The sequence below is a fragment of the Panthera pardus genome, unplaced genomic scaffold, assembly GCF_024362965.1.
Source record: "Panthera pardus isolate Hobbes unplaced genomic scaffold, ASM2436296v1 HiC_scaffold_12, whole genome shotgun sequence".
In the NCBI taxonomy this organism is placed as follows: domain Eukaryota; kingdom Metazoa; phylum Chordata; class Mammalia; order Carnivora; family Felidae; genus Panthera; species Panthera pardus.
Window position 1 is genome coordinate 57,038,759 of NW_026526677.1, and position 23,180 is coordinate 57,061,938.

At 58.0% G+C, this 23,180-nt stretch overlaps 1 protein-coding gene across 2 annotated transcripts; it reads left to right on the forward strand.

The window, feature by feature from the left end:
- The first annotated feature begins 3,889 nt into the window (after positions 1–3,889).
- Positions 3,890–22,680, forward strand: RELT (RELT TNF receptor). 2 transcript variants are annotated; one of them, XM_019449751.2, is made up of 11 exons: positions 3,890–4,180; positions 15,948–16,016; positions 17,053–17,127; positions 17,222–17,388; positions 17,589–17,668; positions 18,307–18,564; positions 19,888–19,968; positions 20,190–20,271; positions 20,436–20,693; positions 21,128–21,326; positions 21,466–22,680. In XM_019449751.2, the coding sequence occupies exons 1-11, from the start codon at positions 3,905–3,907 to the stop codon at positions 21,511–21,513; spliced, it is 1,593 nt and encodes a 530-aa protein (XP_019305296.2). In that variant the 5' UTR covers positions 3,890–3,904; the 3' UTR covers positions 21,514–22,680. The 2 variants fall into 2 exon arrangements, with proteins under 2 accessions (XP_019305296.2, XP_019305298.1); XM_019449753.2 differs by lacking the exon at positions 3,890–4,180 and adding an exon at positions 13,929–13,987.
- Positions 22,681–23,180: the final 500 nt, after the last annotated feature.

Here is a 23,180-nt window from a genome sequence, read left to right on the forward strand (position 1 = left end):
CGATCTGTCTGCTCAGGTCTCTGTGGCTCAGGGAAGAGAAGAGGAGAAGTCACATGGAGTGGCTGGAGGACAGGAGAGACAGAGTCTGAGCAGCCAGAGCCACATCCAATCACTCATGAGGTGTCTGGCTCAAGTTCCTTAAACCAGCCCTGGGTGGGGTGTTCTGACCTCAGAGGACAAGAGAGAGCCATCTCTTCTCCAAAGGGATTCTCCAAGTGGTTCCTTGGGCTAGGGACAGAGGGCAGGGTTTAGCTAGACATCTACCTCAGGGGGAAGATGAGGCAAGGAGAGGGATAGGGACTTATTTCAGATCACACAGCAAGGCAGCATTGAGGCTGGGGGGTGGGGTGGGGGTGGAAGCTGGGTGGGTGTAGAGGACAGCCCAGGCAGGAAGGTTTCCTGTGATCAGAACAGTCAGAGAATGACCCTTAGAACCCCTGAAGCACAGAACTAAATTAGCTGGTCTTCAGGGGCCCCGTCATATGCCTTGAACTGGGGCTAGCAATAATCTGCAGGTCCAGAAGACTTGGTGAAGGGACAGCAAATTTGGCTAAGGCCCCGGCTTAGACATTTCGGGTAGAGACTGGGGAGGAGATAGGGGACTCAGATGTCCGCACTCAAATCTCAGCCCTCGCCTCCCTTCACTGTGTGACCCCAGGCAAGTGTCTGCCCTCTCCGGACCCAAATGACCTCTATGAGACCTTCACATATTTTGCATGCCTGCCAAACACCAATTCTCTCTTCTGTCCTCACAGACCTTAAGCCACAGGCCAGGTTGCAGGAAGCAGCAAGGGGAAGTGCTATTTTGGGCCCATTATGGCCAAAGAGGAGTCCTGCCTGGCAAAGGCAAGTGAACAGGCACCCTAAGCTGGATCAGGGATAGATTGCAGGACTGAACTGAGGAGGTGGATATAGAGCAGGTATCAGGGACAAGTAGGGGCAGAGCCCAGATGCCAGGGTGTGGGGACGACACAGGGCAAACACTGAGGATGCAGGAGGAGAGGGAGCAGATAGGGGTTCTGAGCCTGGAAGGGGTTCTTCTTTCTAGAAGAAGCTGGTACCCCTGACAATGGGGTTTCAATAGATCCTCACAACACCCTGGGCTGGGGAGCTTGCTCTCAGAGAGGTAAAGTCACTTGCTTAAGTGACACAGTCTGGCAATGGCAGACTGAGACTTGACCTCTTTCTGTGTGACACCAAAACCTAACCCCAGTGGGATTTCAGACCCATGTCAGGGTCTAGACCTAAATTCGGACTGCACCTAGCTCTCAGGCCCAGCAGCCTCAGCTCAGTGTCTGCCCTGCCCCAGGCTGAGCCCCACCCACCCTGGCCTCCTAGCCTCAGTTCCTCCTTAGACCTCCGCATGGAGCTAAGGCACAGACATAGGGGGAAGCCTGCCCTTAGAGGGGTAGGACTTGGCCAGTTGGGAATTAGCCAAGTGCAGAGCATTGAAATTTTTAAAAAAGATTTTTTTTAATTTTTAAGTAATTTCTATAACCAGTGTGGGGCTCCAGTTTACAACCCAGAGATCAAGAGTCGCATGTTCCACTGACTGAGCCAGCCAGGCACCCCTAGAGCACTGAAATTTAAGTCGGAGCCCCCAGCATTCCTCCTCCTTTGTATTTCCATGTTAAAATTCCAGTGCAGCCAGCAGAGGGCGCTACCACTTCTGGTCCGCAACCCAGAGACTGACATCTGTTCAGGTTCCTTGCAAACAACTGCATCCCATGCCTCTGATCCTTTGGGACAGGGTCCCCACTGCAGGCAGGGCCTCAGTGGGACATGGAGCTTATGACTGTGCCTCTGGAGCACCATCGCAGCTCATCCTGGTTTACTGGAGCATGTGCTGTGCCACCTAAGATGAGGTGCTGGCTTTCTCTGGGCTCACTTCCTCAGCTGCACCATAACAGGTTCAGATGAGATGGTCTCTGAGGTCCCTAAGTGCAGGGATTGTAATGCTAAGATTTCGCAGGTTCATGTGAGATGCCAGGAGTTTTAAAAGCCTGTGATTGTGAGAGTCCTTTGTTCTCAAGCCTGTGGCTGTCCAAGCTCTATAAAAAGCCTATCTAAATCTCTCCTGTGGCCTCCATAACTCTTTCTCTGTCTCCTCACTAGATGCTCCCAGATTCTTGAGCAGGGTCCCATCTGTAGCTCATTGTGGTTCAGGAGTCAGAGCTGGTAGTAAATAACAGTTAGGCTCCCTCATAACCTGAGGGTGCGGGGGTGGGATGTGTGTGGTCTGTGGCTCCAGGAGACCCAACTCCACGGAGATGCAACCTGAGAGCCCGAAGTTGCCAACCAGAGTCCCCAAAGCCACAAGAGAGACCACATCAGCCCCACCATTCCTGATCTTTCCTCCTGGCTCAGGTTGCTGCTGCCCACCCTTAGCACTCAGACAGGTGGGGCAGATCACCTCCTCCCACAGAGAACCAGAACGACCTTCAGGTAACAAGTTTGGCACCCAGATTTTCAGATGGGGAAACTGAGTCTGGGGAGGGATTTGACCAAAGCCTCACAGAGAGCTGGCAGTAGGTGTAGACCCTCTGTAAGATGTCTGATTAATAGCCTATGCTCCTTGACCAAAAAGCATATCCTCATGTAATCTATTAAGTGGCACGTGACATGCCACCATTTGAACTCCAGAACTTGGAACTCAGGTATAGAAGGTCCTCTTACAAAGAAAACATTTGCAGGAACAGAGGGCCTCTTGGGCTACTCTCATCGCCTCACCAGGTGCCAGCATGGATCCTCTCTGGGCTCCCCCCACCCCATGGGCTTGGATTTGAGATATTCGACCCTAGGACCACCCTTGCCCTAGCCCTGAGGGGTGTCCATTGAGATGTGAGGGGGATGGGGCTATGATCCTGATGTCAGTCACCTGGAGCTCTTCACCTACAACCTGGGCATGGCCCAGGGAAATGGAAACTCTTCCCCTCCCCCTCTCCCTCTGCAGGTGTCCAGTTCTCCTCTGAGAATCTCCTGGACCCTGGGGACCTGACCTTCCCCACCCCCTCACCCTACAGCTCAGGTTCTAGGACTCAGTTTGTTTAGAAATCTCCACCTCTTCCCACAATCTATCCCCAATAGACTTATTTACCTTCCTTTACCTCTGTCATGAGCTGTGATTATCCCTTTCCCAGCCCGCCTCTGCCCCCAACATGAGGCCCTCCGTGCTGTGTGCATCTTCTCCCAGCCCTGCTGTCCTGGGAGGAACGCCTGGGATCCCCTCAATAGTACTGAGTGGGGAAACTCTGCCTGCTGAGCTGCTGCCTCCAGTCCTGGCCCACCATATTGCACAACTCCAGAGGGCACAATTCACAGAGCTGGGAATACAATGTGAATAGTGTCCTGGAGTCCCTAGTCCCTGCCTAACTGGGCACCCAGATAGCTGGCAATGGGAATTGGCAGAGTGGGGCAGCTGGTGGTAGGGAAGGGAGAACACTGTGTCATCTGTCCCGTTGGAAGGAGACACTCACTATCTTGTCAGAGAGGGGTGGGGTGGGGTAGGGTGGGGAATGGGGACAGGAAAGGTCTCTGGAGGAAGGCGCTTTGGGTTGCGCCCTGAGGCATGTGCAGGAGATCACTACTTGTACCTCCATTATAGATTCACTTTCACTTGGACTTTCCTCAACAAGCGAGCACTTCCAGGGGCCGACCTGGGCCTCATCAACAAAGTGAGGTCGTTCTCCCTGGTTGCCAATTTCCAGGAGGAAAACAAGACCCAAGAAGGGGTGGCGGTGGTCCTGCCTGAACCGGCAATTGTGACAGGACCCGGGGTAGCATCCAAGTCTCCAGACTGTGTTGCATCGCGCAACCCCTTCTTTCTTGGTTTGGAGTCCAGGAGAGGCGGATCCAAGAAGCCTCTTCCCTCGCAGCCCCCTGCAGTTCCCGGGGGGCGCGAGAGATGGCGAAACAGAGCGGCGCGGCCCGAAGTGAGAACGCGAGGCCCTACGCGGCCTCAAGGGGGTGGGGACCTGGGGGCTCGAGCCCGGGCTCTGACGTAGGGGGCGGGGCCGGAGACCGTGACGCGCGGAGGCGGGGCTGCGCACCTTCCCGGCCCGGCCGGCGATTCATTCAAAAGGCGCGCAGCCTGCGCGGCCGCCGGTGCGCTCGCGGAGCCGGGCCCGGCCTGCCAGTCTGCCGAGGGGTTGAGCTGCTGGAGCTGCTGCGGGGCGGTCAGGTAAGGAGGGCGCGTGGGGCCTCAGCCCGGGGTCTGCTTCCCGCGGCCGGGGCCAGAGTGGTGCGGACCCGAGTGGCGCCCCCCTGCCTCCCCGAGTCTCTGAGGAAGTTGGCCGGGGCGGCGGATGCCGCAGCCCCGGCTCTGCGCACCCCCCTCCTCCGCGTCCTGTCCCGGCGTCTTCCGCGCACAGGTCCCTGCCGCTCTCTAAGCCCCCTGCCCCGGGAGCTGCGCGTCCTCTAGCCGCGACTCCAGGCCCGGCCGTGCGCGGGGGCCAAGCAGCCGCGGGACCTGCAGTTTGAGGAGTCGGCGGGCCCCGGAGACGCCCCCGGCCTGGGAAACTTGGACCGAGACCAGGAACGGGTGCGGGACGGGACGGCTGCGGCGCGGGGCGGCCGGACGGGGGGGAGCTCTGAACGGTGTCAGCCCGTGACTGTGGGTGACACGGCGCGTGAGGCGGCCCAGCCCGGGAGAACGTGTGGCCGGGACACTGGGCAGTGACGCCGGGACCAAGCGGGAGACACAGAGGGGCTCTGTGTATCTCTGACAGGCCGAGTGAGTGCGTGTGATTGTGTGAGAGAGACCCCAGGTCCTTGCGGGTGACCGTGACCCCAGCTTACTGTGAGACCCCGGTCACTGGGGTCACTGAGAGTGTATGTGGCCTGGAACGAGACCAGGGCAGGGCCAGAGTGACTCCCTAATGTGAGTGTGAAACAGAGAGGAACCCTAACTGATTTGGAGAACCAACCTCCAAATCACTGGGGCCTAGTGTGCTCGTGGGGCCAAGTAGTGTGTGTGTGTGTGTGTGTGTGTGTGTGTGTGTGTGTGTGTCCAAGCCTCAGGAGAATGAGTAAGAGGCAGAAAGAGGAGGGACCTCAACCACCTGCCGTACAAAGAGGGAAGGGGAGGAGGGGAGGCAGGGGCGGCTCCACAGCTGTCCCTAAGAGGGTGCCTCTCAACATCTCAATTTAGTCAGCCGGGAGGACCCTGAGTGACTTACTCTGGCAGGGAGAGAGGAGGCCAAGGCTGGGTGACATCTGCTGAGATGACTGACACTTCTGGCAGCATCCGAGGGGCCCTGAGGTAGCCTCAGGCTCCACCTCCCAAACACACTCACACACTGAGGTCCCAGATGCCTGGCAAAGCTTTGTCCCCAGTAACCTGTATTCTCACTGGGCCTATCTTCCTCTCAGACCCTGCCCCCATTGGGCCTCAGTCTCCCTTTCTGCACACTGAGGTGTTGGGCTGTGAATGGACTGTGAATCATCATTTTGGGATCCTCTATTGTTTTTGGGTCAACCGCCTCTGTTCTCCCCTCCCTCCCTCCAGGCAGAAAGACTGCAGTAGGGGGTGGGGGCAGGTTGGCTGCTGGGGACACAATGGCCCAGGGGCTGCTGGCGACAGGGATGGAAGTACAGCTTCTCTGACAAAGCCCAGAATTCCGATCCATAGACATTGACCTCTGTGGCCCCGGTCTCCTTCATTTCCCTTTGTTGGGGGAGAGGGGGCATGGAGTTGTTCCCCATGAGTGGTCTCTGATCTGGAGAGCTGAAGCACCATCTGGGCTACCCTCTGAGGCCCCCACCCCCACAAGAGGGTCTGTTGGGTCCATGCAGGGCAGAATGGAAATTGGGCTCTCTAGACCAGGAGGGGTGAGGAGGTATCTGCTAAAGGATCTGGAAGTTCTGTCCTGCTCTGAAAATGTTGGTTGCATTCTGTGTTGGGGCTGAGGGCAAGGCGACAGTACCAGGTGCTATGCTGAACACTTTGTGGTGTACTCTTGTTGAATCCTCGCAGTGGTTCTGAGATAGGACTATTTTTCAGAGAAGGAAACTGAGGCTCAGAGAAGCAAAGTGACTTGGCCAAGGTCATGCTGAGTCCAGATACTGCCAGGACTGGAATTCAGGTCTTCTGCCTCTGAAACCCTGTGAGATGCTTGGAGAGGGCCACCTATCTTTCTAATATCTGTTCATGGCTTATATAGGCTTCCCTCTCTCAAACCCGGACTGGCAAGCATGGCCTTGCCAGAGTGTGCCTTTGTGAGTTCTGAGTGTAGTGTGTATTTGTACACGTGTCTGTGTGGGTGGGTAAGTTATATGGTCTTCCTGTTCCTCCTCTTCCCTTCCCCCAGCTCTCACCCCTAGCGGGAGGTCACCAGAGAGGCCTGTCTCTTGCCTTCTAGAGTCTGCAACTGGCCTTGGGAGCATCCACACAGCTACAAAAAGTGTCAGGAGTCAGCAGCACAGCCCAGGCTCCAGGGGGTGGCAAGGATAACTGAGAGTCCCAGCTGACCTTCACCATACCGGAGAGGCTCTGTTCCACTATTTAGAGTTGCTCTGGGCGTATTTTCCCAAATCTACCCACAAGCTGTGGTGTGGGGGCAGGCTGGGGGTGACCTGGGGTTGCCCCACCCTCTCGGTCCTTCAGTCTCCCCATTCTTCCCAGAGGCCCCGCAAGTTCTGACCACTGCTGCCACTGGGCCGAGGGCTGTTGCTGGGGGGTCAGGGTGTCTTTTGGTCCTCCCTGGAATGACTGGGGCTGTGCTTCTTGGGGCTGATCAGAATAGCTATCTTGGTCTCCTGGGGCTGAGCCTGAGTTATTTCTATCCCCAGCAAACAGGGAAATAGCTCTGGGCCCAGGGCGGAGGAGGAAGAGGGGAAGGGTTAGCCTCCTCTTCTCATCCTAGCCCTGGTGGAGGCCCTCCCAGTCCTACCCTGTTCACTGCCCAGGCTAAAGCTTTCTGGGAACTTGGACCTCCCAGAATGACAGTGGGGCCAGGGTGGGTTTCCACATATGGCCCCAGTTGGGACTGATGTGATAGCTGCTGGAGGGAGGTACCTGTGTTTGGCCAAGGAGGGGAGACGTTGAGGGGCAGCCATCACTGCACGCCTGTTCATAGAGTCAGCCTCATTTTACAGAGGGAGAGACTGAGGTTTGAGAAGTGCTGGGACTTACCCAAGGTGTCCAGAAACCTGGTATTCTGGCTCTCACCCTCCAAACAGGGGTAAGAAACCTGGTATTCTGGCTCTCACCCTCCAAACAGGGGTACCTTTCTTCCTTCTGTCCTGCCACATGTTCCCCGGCAGACTAGACGTGGCCCAAGACTGGAAGCAGGCTCCAGACACACCTTCACAAAATCAGGCCTCCCTCTGTTGTTCCACTCTGGCCTTGCTGTCCTGCCCCAGACTCCCGTACTGGCCTCTCTGCCTCCATTTCCAGTTCTTCCACGCACTGTCAGAACATCCTCCCTAAGGCAACTTACTTTTTTTTGCCTGCATAACATAGTCCAGACTCATCTGAGCATCAGCACTTTTCCTTCGAAGACCTTCTGAACTTTACGTCTTCACCTTCATCTCTCTCTGCCGTGTGCCTTGGTTCGAGTCTGCCTTTGCTCTTGCTGTCTCCCCTTTCTGGAACCCTCCTGGCCATTCAGGGTACAGCTCCCCCTCACCCAGGAAGCCCTCCCAGCCCAATGTTAGCCCCTCTCCATTGTTGTGGTCACCTGTCAGGTGTCCTCCCCCCTCCCCCCGGCCCCCTCACCTTTGGGAATGGGCACAGGTGTGGGACACTCATGGGCACTACATACCCAGCTGGGAAGGGCAGGCCTGGTCAGCAGCCTGCCCTGTCTTGCCATATTGGTGCCATATCGGTGCAGGCCAGGCCTCTTCCTGAGGAACTACAGCCACTGTAGGCTGAGGGCCTATTGTGTGCTGGGGGGCTTAGAGGTGGAAGACCATGACCATTCTTTTTGAAGGGGAACATCTGGGTGTCTGGGCCCTCCTCAGACAAGGCTCTCATTCAGGGCCAGCACATTCCCTGCTGTTTGCCAGGCCCTGGGCTCAGGTCTCAACCGTACTGACAGAGGATCTTATTCCTTCCCAGGCTGCTTACTGGGGAGCTGAAACTCAAAGGGCAGAAGGGACCAGTCCTAGTTTGAGTCACACAACCGTGGTGCTGGAGTCTGGTGCCCAAGCTCTTACCCAGCCCTGTCTCCCAAGTGGAGGCAAGGGTTGTCTGGCATCCGTTTCCACAGAAAGATCATGCTGGCTACCTGCATTGGGAGGAGGAAGTAGTGGGGCTGTTCAGCACCTGGCCTGGCTGGATAAGGCCAGACCCCTTTGTTATGGGGCTGGCCCTTCAGCCGGGTGGGTGGGAGGGGTACACCAGAGAGGGCGGGGTTTTGCCTGAGGTCAGCCAGCGGGGCCCATCTGGCCCCACCCCCACTCAGGATTGAGTGTTTGCTGGGACCAGGTCTCTGGCAGAGCTCAGTACCCATTCTTTGCGGAGGCCCTGGGTGCCTGGACCTGGCCCTAGTGCCACTGGCTGGGGCTGGGTTGCAAGGAGGACAGGAGGGACCCAGGGCTGCATCCCTACTGTGTGCTCAGCCCTGGGATTAGGACCCCCAAGGCTCACACATCTTTAGCCTTATGCCCTGAGGGTCAGCAGTCCCTTCTAGGTATAGGTAGGGAAAAGAGGGCCCCCGAGAGGGGAAGGGACTTGCAAGACCCTAGTGTAACTGGGATCTTAACCCAGGTCTGTTTGCCTGGAAAGCCATCCTGGGAAAGATGAGAGCTCTATAAATAAACTGCCCATGTGGCTGTGAGTGTGTGCCCTGGCTACTTGGCACAGAGAGAGGGATGGAGGGGCCTCTGCGGCCAGTTAGAAGCGGGGTCTGAGTGTGTGGGTGGAGAGAAGGAAGGAGGGATCTAAACTTGATCTGCATATTGTAGTCACCGGTGAGAAGGAGCAATGAGCTCAGGGAGTGGCCTGATGCCCCTATGTGCCCACCAGCCTGCCTGCTTGCCTGCCTGCCTTCCCTCCCCTCCCTCCTTCCCTCCAGGGAGATCACAGGTGGCTGAAGGGGTCAGGAGAGGGGAGGGTCCACCCAGACAGGGAGGCTGGGAAGGCTTCCTGCAGGAGGTGGCACCTAGGCTGAAGCCTGATTGTAAGAAGAGTCACTTTTCTCCTGTGAACTCTGGATCCTCCAGCCACACCAAGAGGTCAGCTGAAGAAACACAACTATCCCAAATTACAAAGGAGGAAACTGAAGCTTGGGGTTGTGGGGCTGGTCCGGCATGGGAGCAGGTGGATACAGGCCTGGTATAGCAGCTGAGAAATGGGCACCCACGGGCCTCCCTGGGAGGCCAAGGCTCCTTTGTCCATGCTGCTGGGACTGATGCTTGGTTCCCCAAAGCACCCTTGCTTGCTCCAAAGCCACTGGATGACCTTGGCTGGATGCTGCTTAATTCTGAGCCTGGCTCCTCCTCTGGCCCTTGTGGGTTGTGGTGAGAACTGATCCTCAGGAGAGGTTTGGTCAGGCCAGGCCCTGGTCAGCCCTGTTTACAGTGGCTCCACTTATCCCTGCAGCATCCCCAGAGATAGGGACCAGAGCCCTTGTTTGCAGAGGAGACCCCTAAAGCTCAGGGAGGGTAAGTATTTTGTCCAAGGTCACAGAGTCACTAAGTGACAAACAGCTTGAACCAGGAGTAACTGTTCTGGAACCCAACCTCCTACCTTGTGCTGACCCCAGTCCTCAGTCTCCATGGGTTGGGGCCTGACCTAGAATTTCTGGGGAGAGGGTTCTTTTCCCCCGCACCTCAGGTCTAGAGGAGTCTGAGGACAGGGCAGGCTGGGCCTGTGGTCTGCCCTCAGTCTCTTGTGAAGCCTTGCCCAGGTCAGGGTGACGGGGGGCCTGTGCTGAGCAGACTGTGATTGAGCACGGTACCGTGATTGGTACCGAATGTGCAGCTGGGGTTGGCGGCAAAGGTGGCTTCTCAGAGGAGGGTAGCAGTAGCATGAGTGAGTAGGCCATTGCCATCCTGCCTTGGGGCCAGGGAGACGGCCCAGGGCTGGCTCGGGCTCCCTGCATGAAGCCCAGGGTGCTAAGTGGTTGGGGTGTCAGGCTGGAGAAGGCCTGTAGGAGCAGAAATGCCAGGCCTGGGGTGGCAAGGACAAGGGCTGCCTGTCCTCACCACTGGGTGGGTTAACCCTGTCTCCTTTGAGACCGACTTGTTACAGGGTACTCCTTAGTCTCTCTGAGCCTCAGTTTTCTCATCTGTGAAGCCTGGGACCCCATCTTTGAGGCCTGGGATGGGATTGAGGCGCGCAGTAAGTGCTTAGGGGGTTTGGGGAGGCCCAGCTCTGCCCCAGAGATGACTGTCTGGTTTAGTGCCCCCCTCCCCTAGCCCCAGACTCAGCTCAGGTAAGGGATCGGGTTTGCAGCTGAACTGCACCAGACTGGGAGGAGCGGGGGCTGGCCCAGTCTGGCCACCTCAGCCCTTTTCTTAGCCTCAAGGGCCAATTAGCTCCCTCAGCCCTACCTGCCCCCATCACTTCCCCGAGCCTCTGAAGTGCAGGCCCGGGGGCAGCCTGGAGGTCTGAGGGGCAGAAACATGCCCAGCCCCCGGGGTGGGTCGGGGAGCAGCTGCTGTCTGGTGTGCCCTGGTGTGGGATTTGGGGTTCACACGCATGGAGTCATCACCCAAGGGTTGTGCCCGGGAGACCAAGGCTGCCCAAGGCTGGGCTGGGAACGGGGGTGCCCTTCCCACTGAGTGGCCCTGACATAGCCTCTGCACAACTCTAGGCCCCCAGCCTGTCAGCAGCCTGAGGAGCTGGGCTCCACCCTGGGACTTGCTATTCAACCCCCTGGGAATTCCCAGCCTTCCCTGGGCTTCCTGCTTCTCAAAGGTGCCACTGCCTTTTCCCACAGGAGCTGGTACATAGGGCAATATGCAAGTTAGTGTGGGTGGAGGCAAACCCTAGAGACCCCCAGGAATGGGGGCAGTACCTCCTTCCCTGGGGCCTGCTTGGGTGCTTTGTAATAGCCTCTCAGTGAGCCCCTTCTGTATGCCACTACCTCCCTAGCCTCTGCCATCTGGTTGGTAAACACTCAGAGACTATCTGCTATATGCTGGACCCTAAGCTAGGCTCTAGGATTAAGAGGGGTCAGGAGTGAGGTAGGAGGCAGAATCAGACAGACCTGGGCCCCTGCATCACCACACACTGGCTGTGTGACCCATTCAAGTGATCTCCCGTGGCCTCAGTTTACCCAGGTGTGAAACAGGGATACTCCTAAGGAGTAGGGGCAACTGAGGGCCTGGCCCGAGGGAATGAGGGCCAGTTGCCTTCCCCGTGAGGGTGGAGGATGGAAAGGAGGCATGCCTAGCTGCCCTCACCGCTACCCACTGTGGACACCGCCCTACTTCAGCTCCAGTTGCCAGGGAACCACTGGGTTCCTCACTAACCTGGATTTCTAACTATTGGTGGGCGGCCTTTGTCTTGCCGCCTCGAGTGGTCAAGGAAGGCCTGTGCCCAGCTGTGTTTCCTGGCAGCTCTAGCCTCTGAAGGCTGCAGGGAGGTCCGCAGGCCCTAGAGCCACCGCTGGGAAACACAAGTACCTGCCTCCCACCCTCTGCTCCAGGTGGGGACCTGCCTCTCACCTCTGTCTCCCCAGTCCAGCCTTCTTGGCAGGCAGCCCAGGAAGCCCTCTGAGAGGCAAATTGTTCCATACCTCTCCTCTGCCCACTAACCCTTCAAGTCTCCCACAGGCCCTTAAGGCAGTGCAGGCTTCTCAGTTTGCATCCAAGTCTTGGTGTGACCTGGGCTGTGCCCACCTATCTTTCCAGACCTCTCTCCCTTCTTATACCCCCCTACCTCCCAGAGCCTCACCATGGCTAATTCAGCACCTCCTGTGTACAGGCTCTGGGCCAAGCATAAATAGAGAAGAATCTCTTTTGTACCTCACGCCTGCTTGTCAAGTGTGTGTCGTTCCCTGCTCCATAATTTATACATGGGGAAACGGAGGCATGGCGAATGCTTACTGAGGGCTCCTTCTGTGTGCCAGGCCTTGTGCTGCATGTTTAAGGTGAATTCTCTTAGCCTCACAGCAGCCCTCTGTCTTGATGGGAGCGGGGGTGTCCACAGCCACAGAGCCAGTTGAGGAGCAGAGCAAGGCAGACTGATTCTCCCCAAGTTAGCCCAGGGGTTCAGATCCAGTTTCAACTCCCCCCCCCCCCCACCTCCCGCCTAACCCCAGCCTCTGGGCTCCTTAACGGAGATCCTGGTCTCTGGCCCACCCAGCCTTGACAGAACCTAGGTGCTCTCCTGATCCCTGCCCCCCTCCTTCAAACCCATCCCATCCCCAGTTCAGCATATATCTACCCACTTACCAGGGCCCTGGCCCTGTGCTGCGCACTGGGCACACAGGTTGTGGGGAAGGGGCCGGGTAGGGTACATGTGGATGATGACTGTGTAAGGGAAGGTAGCGGTGGGGGGCTTCCAGGAGGAGGTGAGGGGCCTTGAGCTGAGCTCTGAAGGAAGAGTAGGTATTGGCCAGGTGATGGGAAGGGTTTCTGGGTAGGAGAGGCAAGTGTAGGGGAGTGAAAGAAGCTCAGAATGGCTGGGGGAAGGGGCAAGGGCCAGATCCCAGTGTAAGGATGCCTAGGCTGCAGGTGGGGCTGAACTGGAGGCCAAGGGCAAGGGCCCTTGGGGATTCAGTGGAGCTTCAGTAGGAGGCCAGGTTGAGGTTGGAGAGTGAGTAAGTGCAGAGGAGGGCCCCAGGCTGGGGCCTCATGACCCTACAAAGCTTCAGTTCTGGGAAAGGGGAAGCTGTGGAGACCTGGGTGGTGTCACAGCTTCCTCTTTCTCTGAGGCCTCCAGGGCTGCATGTCCCTGGGGCTCCGCTGCCCTGGTTAGTTGGTTTTCTTCCAGGGAATTTCTGGTTCTAATTGTTTGGGCATTTTTGGAGATGGGGGTGGGTTGCATGTTAGGAAGCTTGCTCCCCCTCAACCTGTTTTGTGGAGGCCTCCCGCTCCAGACACTGCTGGGGGAGGGCTTTGTGGTGAATGAGACAGACATCCCTGCCCTTGCTGCTGTCGGGGTGGGGTAGGGGGAGCAGCGCTGAACAAGTAAGCAAACAAATACTTAATTACAAACCTGAGCCAAGGTGCAGAGGGAAAGAAGGGAGTGATGGGGAGGAAATCACAATACCTTCCTTAGGCTTGTTACCTCATTTAAACCTAATCACGGTCTTGCCCTGGGAGACAAATATCCCCATCTTGCAGATGAAGATACTGAGACCCAGCAAGGTGTAGCAGGGGCTCCGGTCCCACAGGGAGTTGGTGGCAATGGGGACAGGCCCAGGTTAGACTTCTGGGAGGAGTGGCCTCTAGGCTTACTTCCTCCTCTGCCCCTGGGGCCCTGTTGGGTGTTTCTCCTCTGTCTGGAGCACTGGGCCCTGAGAGGAGGCTCCCTGCTGTGGGCCTGGGTCTGCTCAGCCACCTTGACAGCCTTCTTCCAGGAGGCTCTCTGGAGGCCTTGGAAGGTCACTGACTTCCTGGCCTTAGGACTAGGCAGAGAGGTGGGGATGGAGCCTTCACGGACACTCAGCCAGCTGAGGGACTTTGATCCGAACTTGCTTTTCAGTCAAGATTTCAGGACTCCAGGCTTAGAGATGCTGGAGTCCTGGTGGGACAGGGGTGCCGAGGGGCAGGTCAGAGCGGCAGGTGCTGCCCTGTGTGTACACGGAGGGGGTTCTGGGTGGCCTACCATGGGCCGCCTGACCGGACAGGTTCATCGGGGGCTCAATCTAGCTGAGTGAGGGGGCTGGGAGTGCAGCTGTAAGCAGACTCCGGCAGCCAGACTGGAGTAAGTACCAGTTTGGGGTAATTAGAAGGCACGTAATTAGAAGGCGTCAGGGCGCTAGGCGGCAAGTGTCTGTGAATATGCCTGAGTGGGCCCTTGCTGGCTTTGGACCCCTGGAAGACTTTCCTCCTGGAAGTCTCAAGATCACGGTTCCCCATCGGCCTGGAGGTGAGCAGCTGTACAGCCCCTCACTGTGGGTTCAGGTTACCCAGCAGGTGCCAGTCAGGGCCAGGAGTGGGACTGGGGTCCTCTCCTCTGTGGCTGTTGTGCCTCTTTTCACCCCTGGTCCAGCCCCTGTGGGGTCAGCCTGAGGCCTTGGGCTTGTGGTCAAGTCCGTGGATTAGATCCTATGAAGAAGGATCTTCATGGGGGGGCAGGGCTTGAGTGGGAGCTCGGCCTGGGCAGGGGAAGGGACACCTTGGGCCAGAAACTGGAAAGGAAGACTTGTGACCAAATTAGAGGAGGGGACAAGTGGGGGAATGGGTCTGAGTATGCTACCTGTTGGGTATAGACAACCAGGGTGTGGCCTTTATGCTGTGGCCCGACCTTCTCCTGTCCTAGGTTTTCCCCTTAGCTGGCCTTGGGCCAAGAGTGACTTGGAGAGTCCCGAGGATGTTGTGCCTGCCGCCCCTCCCCCTCCCTTGTGGTGTAATTCGAACCCCTGGCTGCTGCCACCGAGGTCTGTGTAGGGGGATCAGTTTCCTCTGGCTCCTTTTCCACGTGGGAAGGCCAGGCCACCTGTGCCCCCGAGGGGCTCTCATATGACCTGGGGTTTACGGCAGGCAGCGCTTCTCCCACCAGACTTGGTATCGGACAGCACGGGGCTCCGGGTAGGGTCCCCTCAATCTGCTGGGGGCCCTGGGCCAGTGGCTTGGCTGCCCCTTGGGGGTCAGAAGCTATATGGCCTGTGGCTGAGGCCTGACAAATCCAGCTTCCTTCACCCTCCTGAGCCGGAAGGCAGGTCTCCTGGAAATAAGTGATGGAACTCTCTTGTTTTGCTACAGTCCCATTTATCTAAACTGAATCCTCCTTCCTGCTCTTCCAACCTGCCTACTGGCTGGAGGCTTTTCTCCAGAGGACCCCATGCTTGGAGCCTGGGTGCTCAGCCTCAGGCCAGCGGCCATCCCATGAGGCGCCCTCACCCTGCCTCATGGTTTGTTGGCACTTCCCGCTGTCTGGCAGGGGGGCATTTCCCTGTTCATCTGTTGACCATTGGTATGGTCAACAGGGATGGGAACTCTCTGAGGATGGGGACAGTGTCTGTCTTCTTCTGTTTCCTGCGCCAAGGGCAATGCCCGACACACAGTGGTAGGTGCCTGAGAGAAAGGACAGAAGGCTGAACACTGGTTGCTATGACAGCAGGAGGTCTGCTCTTGACCCAGAGATGCAGTCACACCTCTCCCAGTGTTGGACATGTCCTTCCACATCCTTCGGTGGAGAAGACTGCCCACTGGGGAGTGGGACTTGTGGTGGGACTGGGACTGTGATGGGGGGCAGTGAGTAGGGAGACATGCAGGCGCTTTGATCCCGGCTGTGAGGGGAAAACGAAATCTCGAGAAGCTTCTGGACAGAGATGCCTTCGTATTTGGCTTTGATGGCTGAGGGAAAGTACCTTCCTTGGAGCAGAAACAGCAAGAGTGAAGGCAGAGAAGCCAAGGGGCCAGGCCCACAGGAGGTCCAAGTGGCAGGAGCCTGGGAGCTGGAAATGAGGTGCAGAGTCTGGGCATGGGGGGATTGCAGGCCCTCTCAGCCCCCACCCCCAGGACTGCTGCTGCACACTTCCTTCCTCCCAGGGCCCCCCTGCCATGTCCCCATGCACATGGCTATTTATGGAAGGGAAAGGAAGCCCTTCCTCCTCCGGGAAGTCCCCCAAGCCTGGCAGAGCCCTCTGTCCCCCTCCTCTGCTGCCCTGGGAGGCCGGCCCCAGACAGGGCACCCCCCATCTCTACCCAGGTTTGTGGGGGAAGGGGGAGGTGCGGTGAGTGTAGGCCAAACCACCCCAGTGTTGCCTGCCCAGCAATACCTTGCAAATTCCCATCCAGTCTTGTCCTGGAAACAGTGCTGGGAGGACAGCAGCTGCCTGCCTTTTCCCATCTCCTGCTGAGCCTTCCCTCCATGTGTGTTGTAGGCTGGTGACTCCTGGGGCCCGAGGATGAAGCTGAGCCTGCCACACTGGCCCCTGTCCTGCCTTTTTGTGGTGAGTTGGGGATGGGACCTGGGAGTACTGAACCCTGCACCCCAGCCCTTCTGAGTTCAGGAACCACACGCTGGCTGCCATGCTAGGGTTGGTTACACACCTCTTCCTTTGCAAATTGAGGCAGTCCAACCCTAGGAAACACCTCCTGGCCTGTGTGGCTCTTGGTGCAGGAGTCCTCCTAGGGCTTGGCAGGTGTTGGGAGCCAGGGCTGGGGCCTGGGGAGGGTCCCAGAGCCTCCTGTGTGACATTCCTTCTGCCCTCCAGGGCAGCTGGCTCTATTCTGTGCTTGTTACCCCAAGTTGGGCCAAATTGGAGGACAGGTTTGGTGGGGGGGGGGGGGGGAAATCTGCCCGCAGCAGGAGGGATTCAGGGCAGATAGTTCATTCCTGGAGTGGGGTGCAGAGGGAGCTGTCAGTGGAATGTGCTGGGGGAGGCCAGTTGAGATCCCTTCCTTGAGGTGTAGCCCGCCCCGTGTGGGTGCAGGAGTGTGAGCTGGCCGGCCTTGTGTGGAGAGGTCATGGAGGAAGTTGTCCCAAAGACTCTGCTGAGGGCCCAGAACAGGAAGCACTGGCTGCAGACTTGGCCCCAGGGATGATGAACAGGGCCTGGTTAACAACAGGCCCAGCCGTGGTGGCGGGGCCACAGCCACAGGAAGGGAGACAGAACTTGAGAGAGGAATTCGGAAGCATTTCCTCTTTATCGTCCTGATTAGCTGGAATGGATGTGACTCAGGGACCCAAGGGCTTGAGATCCTGATCTGGCTCCGTCTGGGGTTTTCCAGCACTTTCCAGAAGCCGATGTGGTTTTCTTTCTACCTAGGCAGTGGTGATGCAGCAGGTATGGGACAGGCAGGTTTTACTCGGAACAGGAGGGATTGAGGTTAGAGAAGGTCACTGAAACCTGGGGGCTGGCCCTGTGTGGTCAGTGGTCCCCACTCCTGAGACATTAGGAAGTGGGTGGTGGATAGATGGCCCCAGAGATGCCATATCCCAGCACTTTCTGCTCTCTCAGTGTGTCCTGCCTGCTGTTCTTCCAGCTGCTGCGCTGGCCTCTGGCCACTCCAACATCAAGGACCCTTTGGCGGTGCCCACCTGGGGAGGAGCCCAGCCTGGTGAGCTGCCCTGTCCTGGGAAGACTGTTGAGGGCCAGGGGCGGGTTCCCCAGACCTGGCTCCCGGCTTTGTTCTCATCCTTTCCCTCCCACAGGACCTGGGGCAGGGCACATTATGCAGGTCCTGTCCCCCCGGCACTTTCTCTGCTTCATGGGGCCCTGGCCCATGCCAGCCCCACGCTCGCTGCAGCCCTCGAGGGAGGCTGGAGGCCCAGGCAGGCACAGCGACTCGAGACACCCTATGTGGAGACTGCCAGCCTGGGTGAGCCATGGGGTGGGACTTGAGGGCTCATGGCGAGGTGACCAGGACTTTGGGTCCTAGGGTCCCAGCCTCACCCACCCCCTGAGCAGGCCTGTCTTCCCATCTGTGAAATGGGAGGGGTCAGGACCAGTGAGTGTGCCTGGCAGGAGCCTCTCTTAAGGATAGTTTTTAGGCCTTAGTGATGTCTTCTCTCTTTGCAGGTGGTTTGCCACTTCAGGGGTCCCCCTTGTCTCCTGTCAGCCGTGCTCCTGGACACCTCTGGGTACTCGCAGCTGTTATGGTGAGTGACAGATTGGGGGCAGGACTGGTGGGGGTCCGGTGAGCTTGCCTGAGCCCAGGGAAGGGTGCGCAGCCAGAGGGCGTCCGGCAACATGTGTTCAATTGTTCCGCTGGCAGTGTCTGCTCTCCTCGTTTCTGGGTGGCAGGACCCATCCGGCAGGTGGCAGCCATGGCTTGAGGCCCTGAGGAGCTAACACCCTGCCTGTCCCCTGTCCTCTTCCCCTCAAAGAGAGACACATGAAGATGCGTGTGAGCGCACACTCACACATACACGCGCACACACCTCTCGCTTGTTGTCAGTCACTTTCTGAGGAAACTAATTCATCGGCCAGTCGTGGGGGGTGGGATCCGGTGTCCACAGGCCCAGGCATGTGCTTAGGTACTGTGTTCACCCCAGAATGAGGGGTGGACAGGGGGCTGAGGGTCTGGCTGTCCTGAGGTCTGAGGAGGCCTTGCTCAGGCTGATAAGATGGCCAAGAACAAGTAGGGGTGAGTTGGCCTTTGCCTCCCCAGCACGGTGGAGTGGGCAGTAGGCGGCTCTGGACACATTTGTGCCCCCACCCCCCTCCCATTTAACCCAGGCCCTGGGCCTCTCTGCCTCCATCTTTCCTCCATGCCTCCATCCTCTGTGGTGCTCAGAGCGGGGACGACGGGCCCGACGTGGTGTGGAGGTGGCAGCAGGGGCCAGCAGTGCTGGGGATACGCGGCAGCTTGGAAATGGCACGCGGGCAGGTGGCCCTGAGGAGACAGCTGCCCAGTATGCGGTTATTGCCATCGTGCCTGTCTTCTGCCTCATGGGGCTGCTGGGCATCCTGGTGTGCAACCTGCTCAAGCGGAAAGGCTACCACTGCACGGCCCACAAGGAGGTTGGGCCCGGCCCTGGAGGTGGAGGCAGCGGTGAGGCTCAGCCTGGGGTCTTGAGTGGGGAGGCCAGAGGGTAGGGTCTAGCTCAGCCCAGCTCAGCCTGGCGGCTGTGCAAGGGAACCTGTTGGCCTAGAGGGACTGACAGGGAGGGACCTGCAGAGGGCTAACCAGGAGGGCTTCCTGGAGGTGTGCGTGCGGCTGCAGAGGAGACCGTGCGAAGTGACAGAGTAGAAGGAAAGGTGAAGTGGCCTGAGGTGGTGACGGGGGCAGAGCAGAGGGCAAGTGGCTTCAGTGGGATTCTGGTCCTGGGTGAGGCCCTGTCAGGCTGTAGGGATCTGAACTCTTTGGGGACTGCAGTTGTATGTATATGGTTCAAGGGTCGGACTGCCTTCTCAGGTTGACCTCTGACCTGAGTGGCTGGCAGGGCAGCTGTCCTTGGCAGACCCCACGAGGGGCTCAGGTTTCAGCTCCAGGCCATGGTTTGAGTTAGGAGTCCTGGAACCAGAGGGAGAGATGTGTTCCCCCCACCCCCGGGTCCTGGGCCCCTTTTTTCTTCCTTGCACCGTCCCTTGAAGGCCAATAGGGCAGGGCCCCCCATGCACACACACTACCCACAGAGCCTTGCGGGCAAAGTTAAGATCGAACCGGTGCTTCCCATGCCTGTGCCACAGGCTGCCCGGGACTGGCCAGAGCCCTTCCCAGCTCCTGACGCTGCAGGCTGGCAGGGACAGGAAGTGCACAGGGGCTTTAGGCAGGCAGGAAGATGGCAGCTCAGGCCATTTTGTCTGGGACTGCACTTGTTTTCTCCTAGCCTAGGTTCTCCTTCAGCTGTTGGCTGCTACCTGGGTGCAAGTCCTAAGAGCTGTTTGCCACTGGCCCAGGATTGATTACGTGGCCTGTTCTCACACTCTTGAGGTTTGGGCCCTGAGGGCCCTCAGTTAGACATATGGACAGGGTGGTGTGTGGGGAAGTGTGATAAGCCCGGAATGACAGAGTGTGCCCGAGAACTGTCCAGGGTTCTGGGCGGGGAGACAGCCCACAGCTACCTGAGGCTGTGCAGGGGAGATGATAGGCCCCAGAAGGGGTGGCCCCCCTCACCCTCCAATTGCAGGGAGCAGTGATAATGAGCTTGCAGAGCCTAAGCTGAGGCCTGGAGTGCCACCACTGCATCAACACCCAGGCTTGCAGCACAACTCACAGGAAGGCCTGCGGTGCCCTCTGCTGCCACATCTTGGCATAGCTGTTAAATCTGGAGTCAAGTCTGGAGCGCTGCCCGCCCCCCCCCCCCCCCCCCCCCCCCCGCCCCAATCAACCCTCCACTTCCCCAGGACCATGGCTGTTGCTTTTCTTCCACAGGGATCAACCCCGCCTACCGGGCTGAGGACGCCAATGAGGACACCATTGGGGTCCTAGTACGCCTGATCACCGAGAAGAAAGGTGAGGGGAGGTCTGACCCCATCCCCATGCCGGGGAGAGGATGGTCTCCTCTCTGCTCCGCCCCTCCCACCGAGACACCTGGGGCCAGCCTGGCCCTCTCTCATCAGTGTGGCTGAGGGGTGGAGGAAAAGGCACGAGGCCTGGGGTGGGGTGGGGTATGGGTGCATGGGGAGCACCCCTTTGTGGCCCAGAGCTGGGTTCTGACCACAGCTGCCCAACAGAGAATGCCGCGGCCCTGGAGGAGCTGCTGAAGGAGTATCACAGCAAACAGCTGGTGCAGACCAGCCACAGGCCCGTACCCAGGTGAGTGGGCAGGTGATCCAAACCCACAGATAATCAGCCTGCTTCCTTGGGGATTCACCACTTGGGTATGTTCCCTTTCATGTTCACGATTCCCCTTTATTACCTCCTGGGACCCGCTGGCGCTGGCCTGCCCTAGTGACCACTTCCCCCTGTGCTCGCTGTAGGCTGCCGCCGGGTCCCCCCAGCATGCCACACGTCTGCCCACATCGTCATCACCTCCACACCGTGCAGGGCCTGGCTTCACTCTCTGGCCCCTGCTGCTCCCGCTGTAGCCAGAAGAAGTGGCCTGAGGTGCTGCTGTCCCCTGAGGCCGCAGCTGCCACTACTCCTACTCCCAGACTCCTGCCCAACCCGGCCAGGGCTCCCAAGGCTGGGGCCAAGGCAGGACGCCAGGGCGAGATCACCATCTTGTCTGTGGGCAGGTGAGGTGGGCATAGATACTGGAGGGTCGGGGAGAGACATTACAGCCAGGGTGGGAGAGACAGGGCCCTATTTGAGCCCTAAACATCCTGCTTGGTGACTGGTCCCTCTCTGGCCTCAGTATGCCTCTCTGGGCAGAAGGAGGGTTGTCAGAGAGAAGTCAGGTCTTCCAGCTATGCTGTGTCTCACATGAGCCCTTGGGCGCCAGGGCAGGGTCCTGGCCTCCATCACACCTTGGGCCCCTCAGGCCACAGGAGTGTTTACCTGCAGCGTTGAGAGTGGTTGGGAGCTCATCTGTGGGTGGGAGGGCATAGGAAGGGCTCAGACTCCGATCCATGAACTTGGTGTGGGATCCTGCGGGTGTTGCCCTTTCTAGACCTGTGGTTCTGTCTTTAATGGAATCATCACACCACCACTCCTCACTCCACCACCACAGGTTCCGAGTGGCCCGAATTCCTGAGCAACGGTCAAGTTCAGCGGCCTCTGAAGTGAAGACTGTCACAGAGGCTGGGCCCTCAGGGGGTGCTCTCCCTGGCTCCCCACAACCTGGCCTCCCCACTGAGCAGCAGGCACTGCTGGGAAGTGGCGGAAGCCATACTAAGTGGCTGAAGCCCCCAGCAGAGAACAAGGCTGAGGTGAGGGCTAGAGGGGAAAGTGTCAGTTGGCACCTGGGCCGACCCTGACTGCAAATAGGGCGGGGGTGGAAGTTCAGGGGGCCCTGGGCAGGGAGTACAGAAGCCCCTGACTCCACTGACCCCTCACCTTGTCCCCCAGGAGAACCGCTATGTGGTCCGGCTAAATGAGAGCAACCTGGTCATCTGATGATCTATCTCATCTGAGAACATGGCAGCCCTGCCCTAGGAGGTTCTGAAGGCTTCCTGGAGGAGGTAGAGCTGCAGCTGGGCGTGTGAGGACCAAGAAGTAATGGCCCAGCAGACAGAACAGCAAAGGCCAAGGCCTGGAGGTGGGAGCGTCCGCCCCAGTGAGAAGGCAGGCCAGCTGGCAGGTGCTGTGTGCAGGAGCAGGTTGAGAGCCCCTCCCCTGTCCCTGCCACCCAGTTTTTTCTCTGAAGGATGCCCTGTGCCCTAGCCTGGCCAGATCCTGGGACCCTGCAGGATCCTCTGTACCACTAAGTGGCAAGGCCTTGGCCTGGTGGGGAGGGGCCCTCTGCCTGGTGCTCCTGGCCCCACACCTTGGTAATTAGCTGCCCTTGCCTCTGTACAGGGCCCTAGTACGGACCTCTCCTGCCTTTTCTAGTGGGCCCAGTAAAGGGAAGGAGCAACAAAAAGCCATGGGCTGGAGACTTGAGTTCCCAGGCTCTAACCATGGGCAAGTCCCTGGCCATCACCTGGTTATAATTCTTCTGACTATGAAGTGGGAAAAGAAAGGCATCTCAGGGCGCAGGGCTTCTCCAGTTACTTGGCAGGTTCTGGCCCGGGTCATGTGAGGGGAGAGCCTGACTCCTTGCCACCCCTCCCATTAGTAGCTTTATCTGGCCCCATTTTTGCGGCTTCTAAGGCCTCTGCCTTCAGGCCCCCATGGGGCGGCCCATCCCTGGCTCTGTCTATAAGAAGGGGCTTAATGCATGTATCTGCTCCCCACCCTGCTGTTTTTATTGAAAATGGTACCACAGTCTTGACCTGGGCAGGGCTGTAGTACAAGGTGCCAGCCTGCATAGCCACCCCAAGATCTCAGGAGCTTTTGGGGAGAGGTGTGGGTGAGGGGCTGGTAAGGTGCCCCTGGCCTCAGTGGTTTGTGTGTCCCTGTGGTGTTGGTGTCTGTCCCCCAGCCTGGGCAGTGCGGGCGACTGCCCAGCCCAGTCCCTATGTCCACTCTGGCTCAGCAACCTGGTTATTTATGTGGGGTCGTGCAGGCATGGGCCCCACTGCCATCCCTTTTTCTCTTATTTATTGAAACTTTGCTGTTGTCCTGTCTTTGTCTCTATTCCCATCCATTTATTGGATAATAAAAGGTGGGAAAGTCGTGTCATGAAGAGCTTCTTTCCCTGTGACTCTTCCCAGGTCATCTGGCCATTCACCAAATAGCTGTGTGTCAGGTACTGTGTGTGGGACAGGCCATCCCTCCCCTCGCAGTATTGGCTCTGTGGCAGGTAGGCATGGGGACAGCGGGTGAAGTGGGGCTGGAGGAGGCCCCTCACTTCATCAGGTTCTCACTGAAGCCCCTAGAGGTAGTGCTGTCCAATAGATATATATAGTATGTACGAGATATGTAATTTAAAATTTTCTAATAGCCGCATTTTTAAAAGTAAGAAAAAGATAAGCTTAGTATCAATAATGTATTTAAGCCAGTATAACTAAAGTATTTTCATTTCAATATAAAGTCAGTATAAAAATTATGCATGAACCACTAATTTTTTTGTTTTGAAATCTGATATTTTACACTTAAAGCACATCTTAATAAGAACTAGCATATTCAAGGGCTCAATAGCCACATGCGGCTAGTGGCTCCTATCTTGGACAGCACAGCTC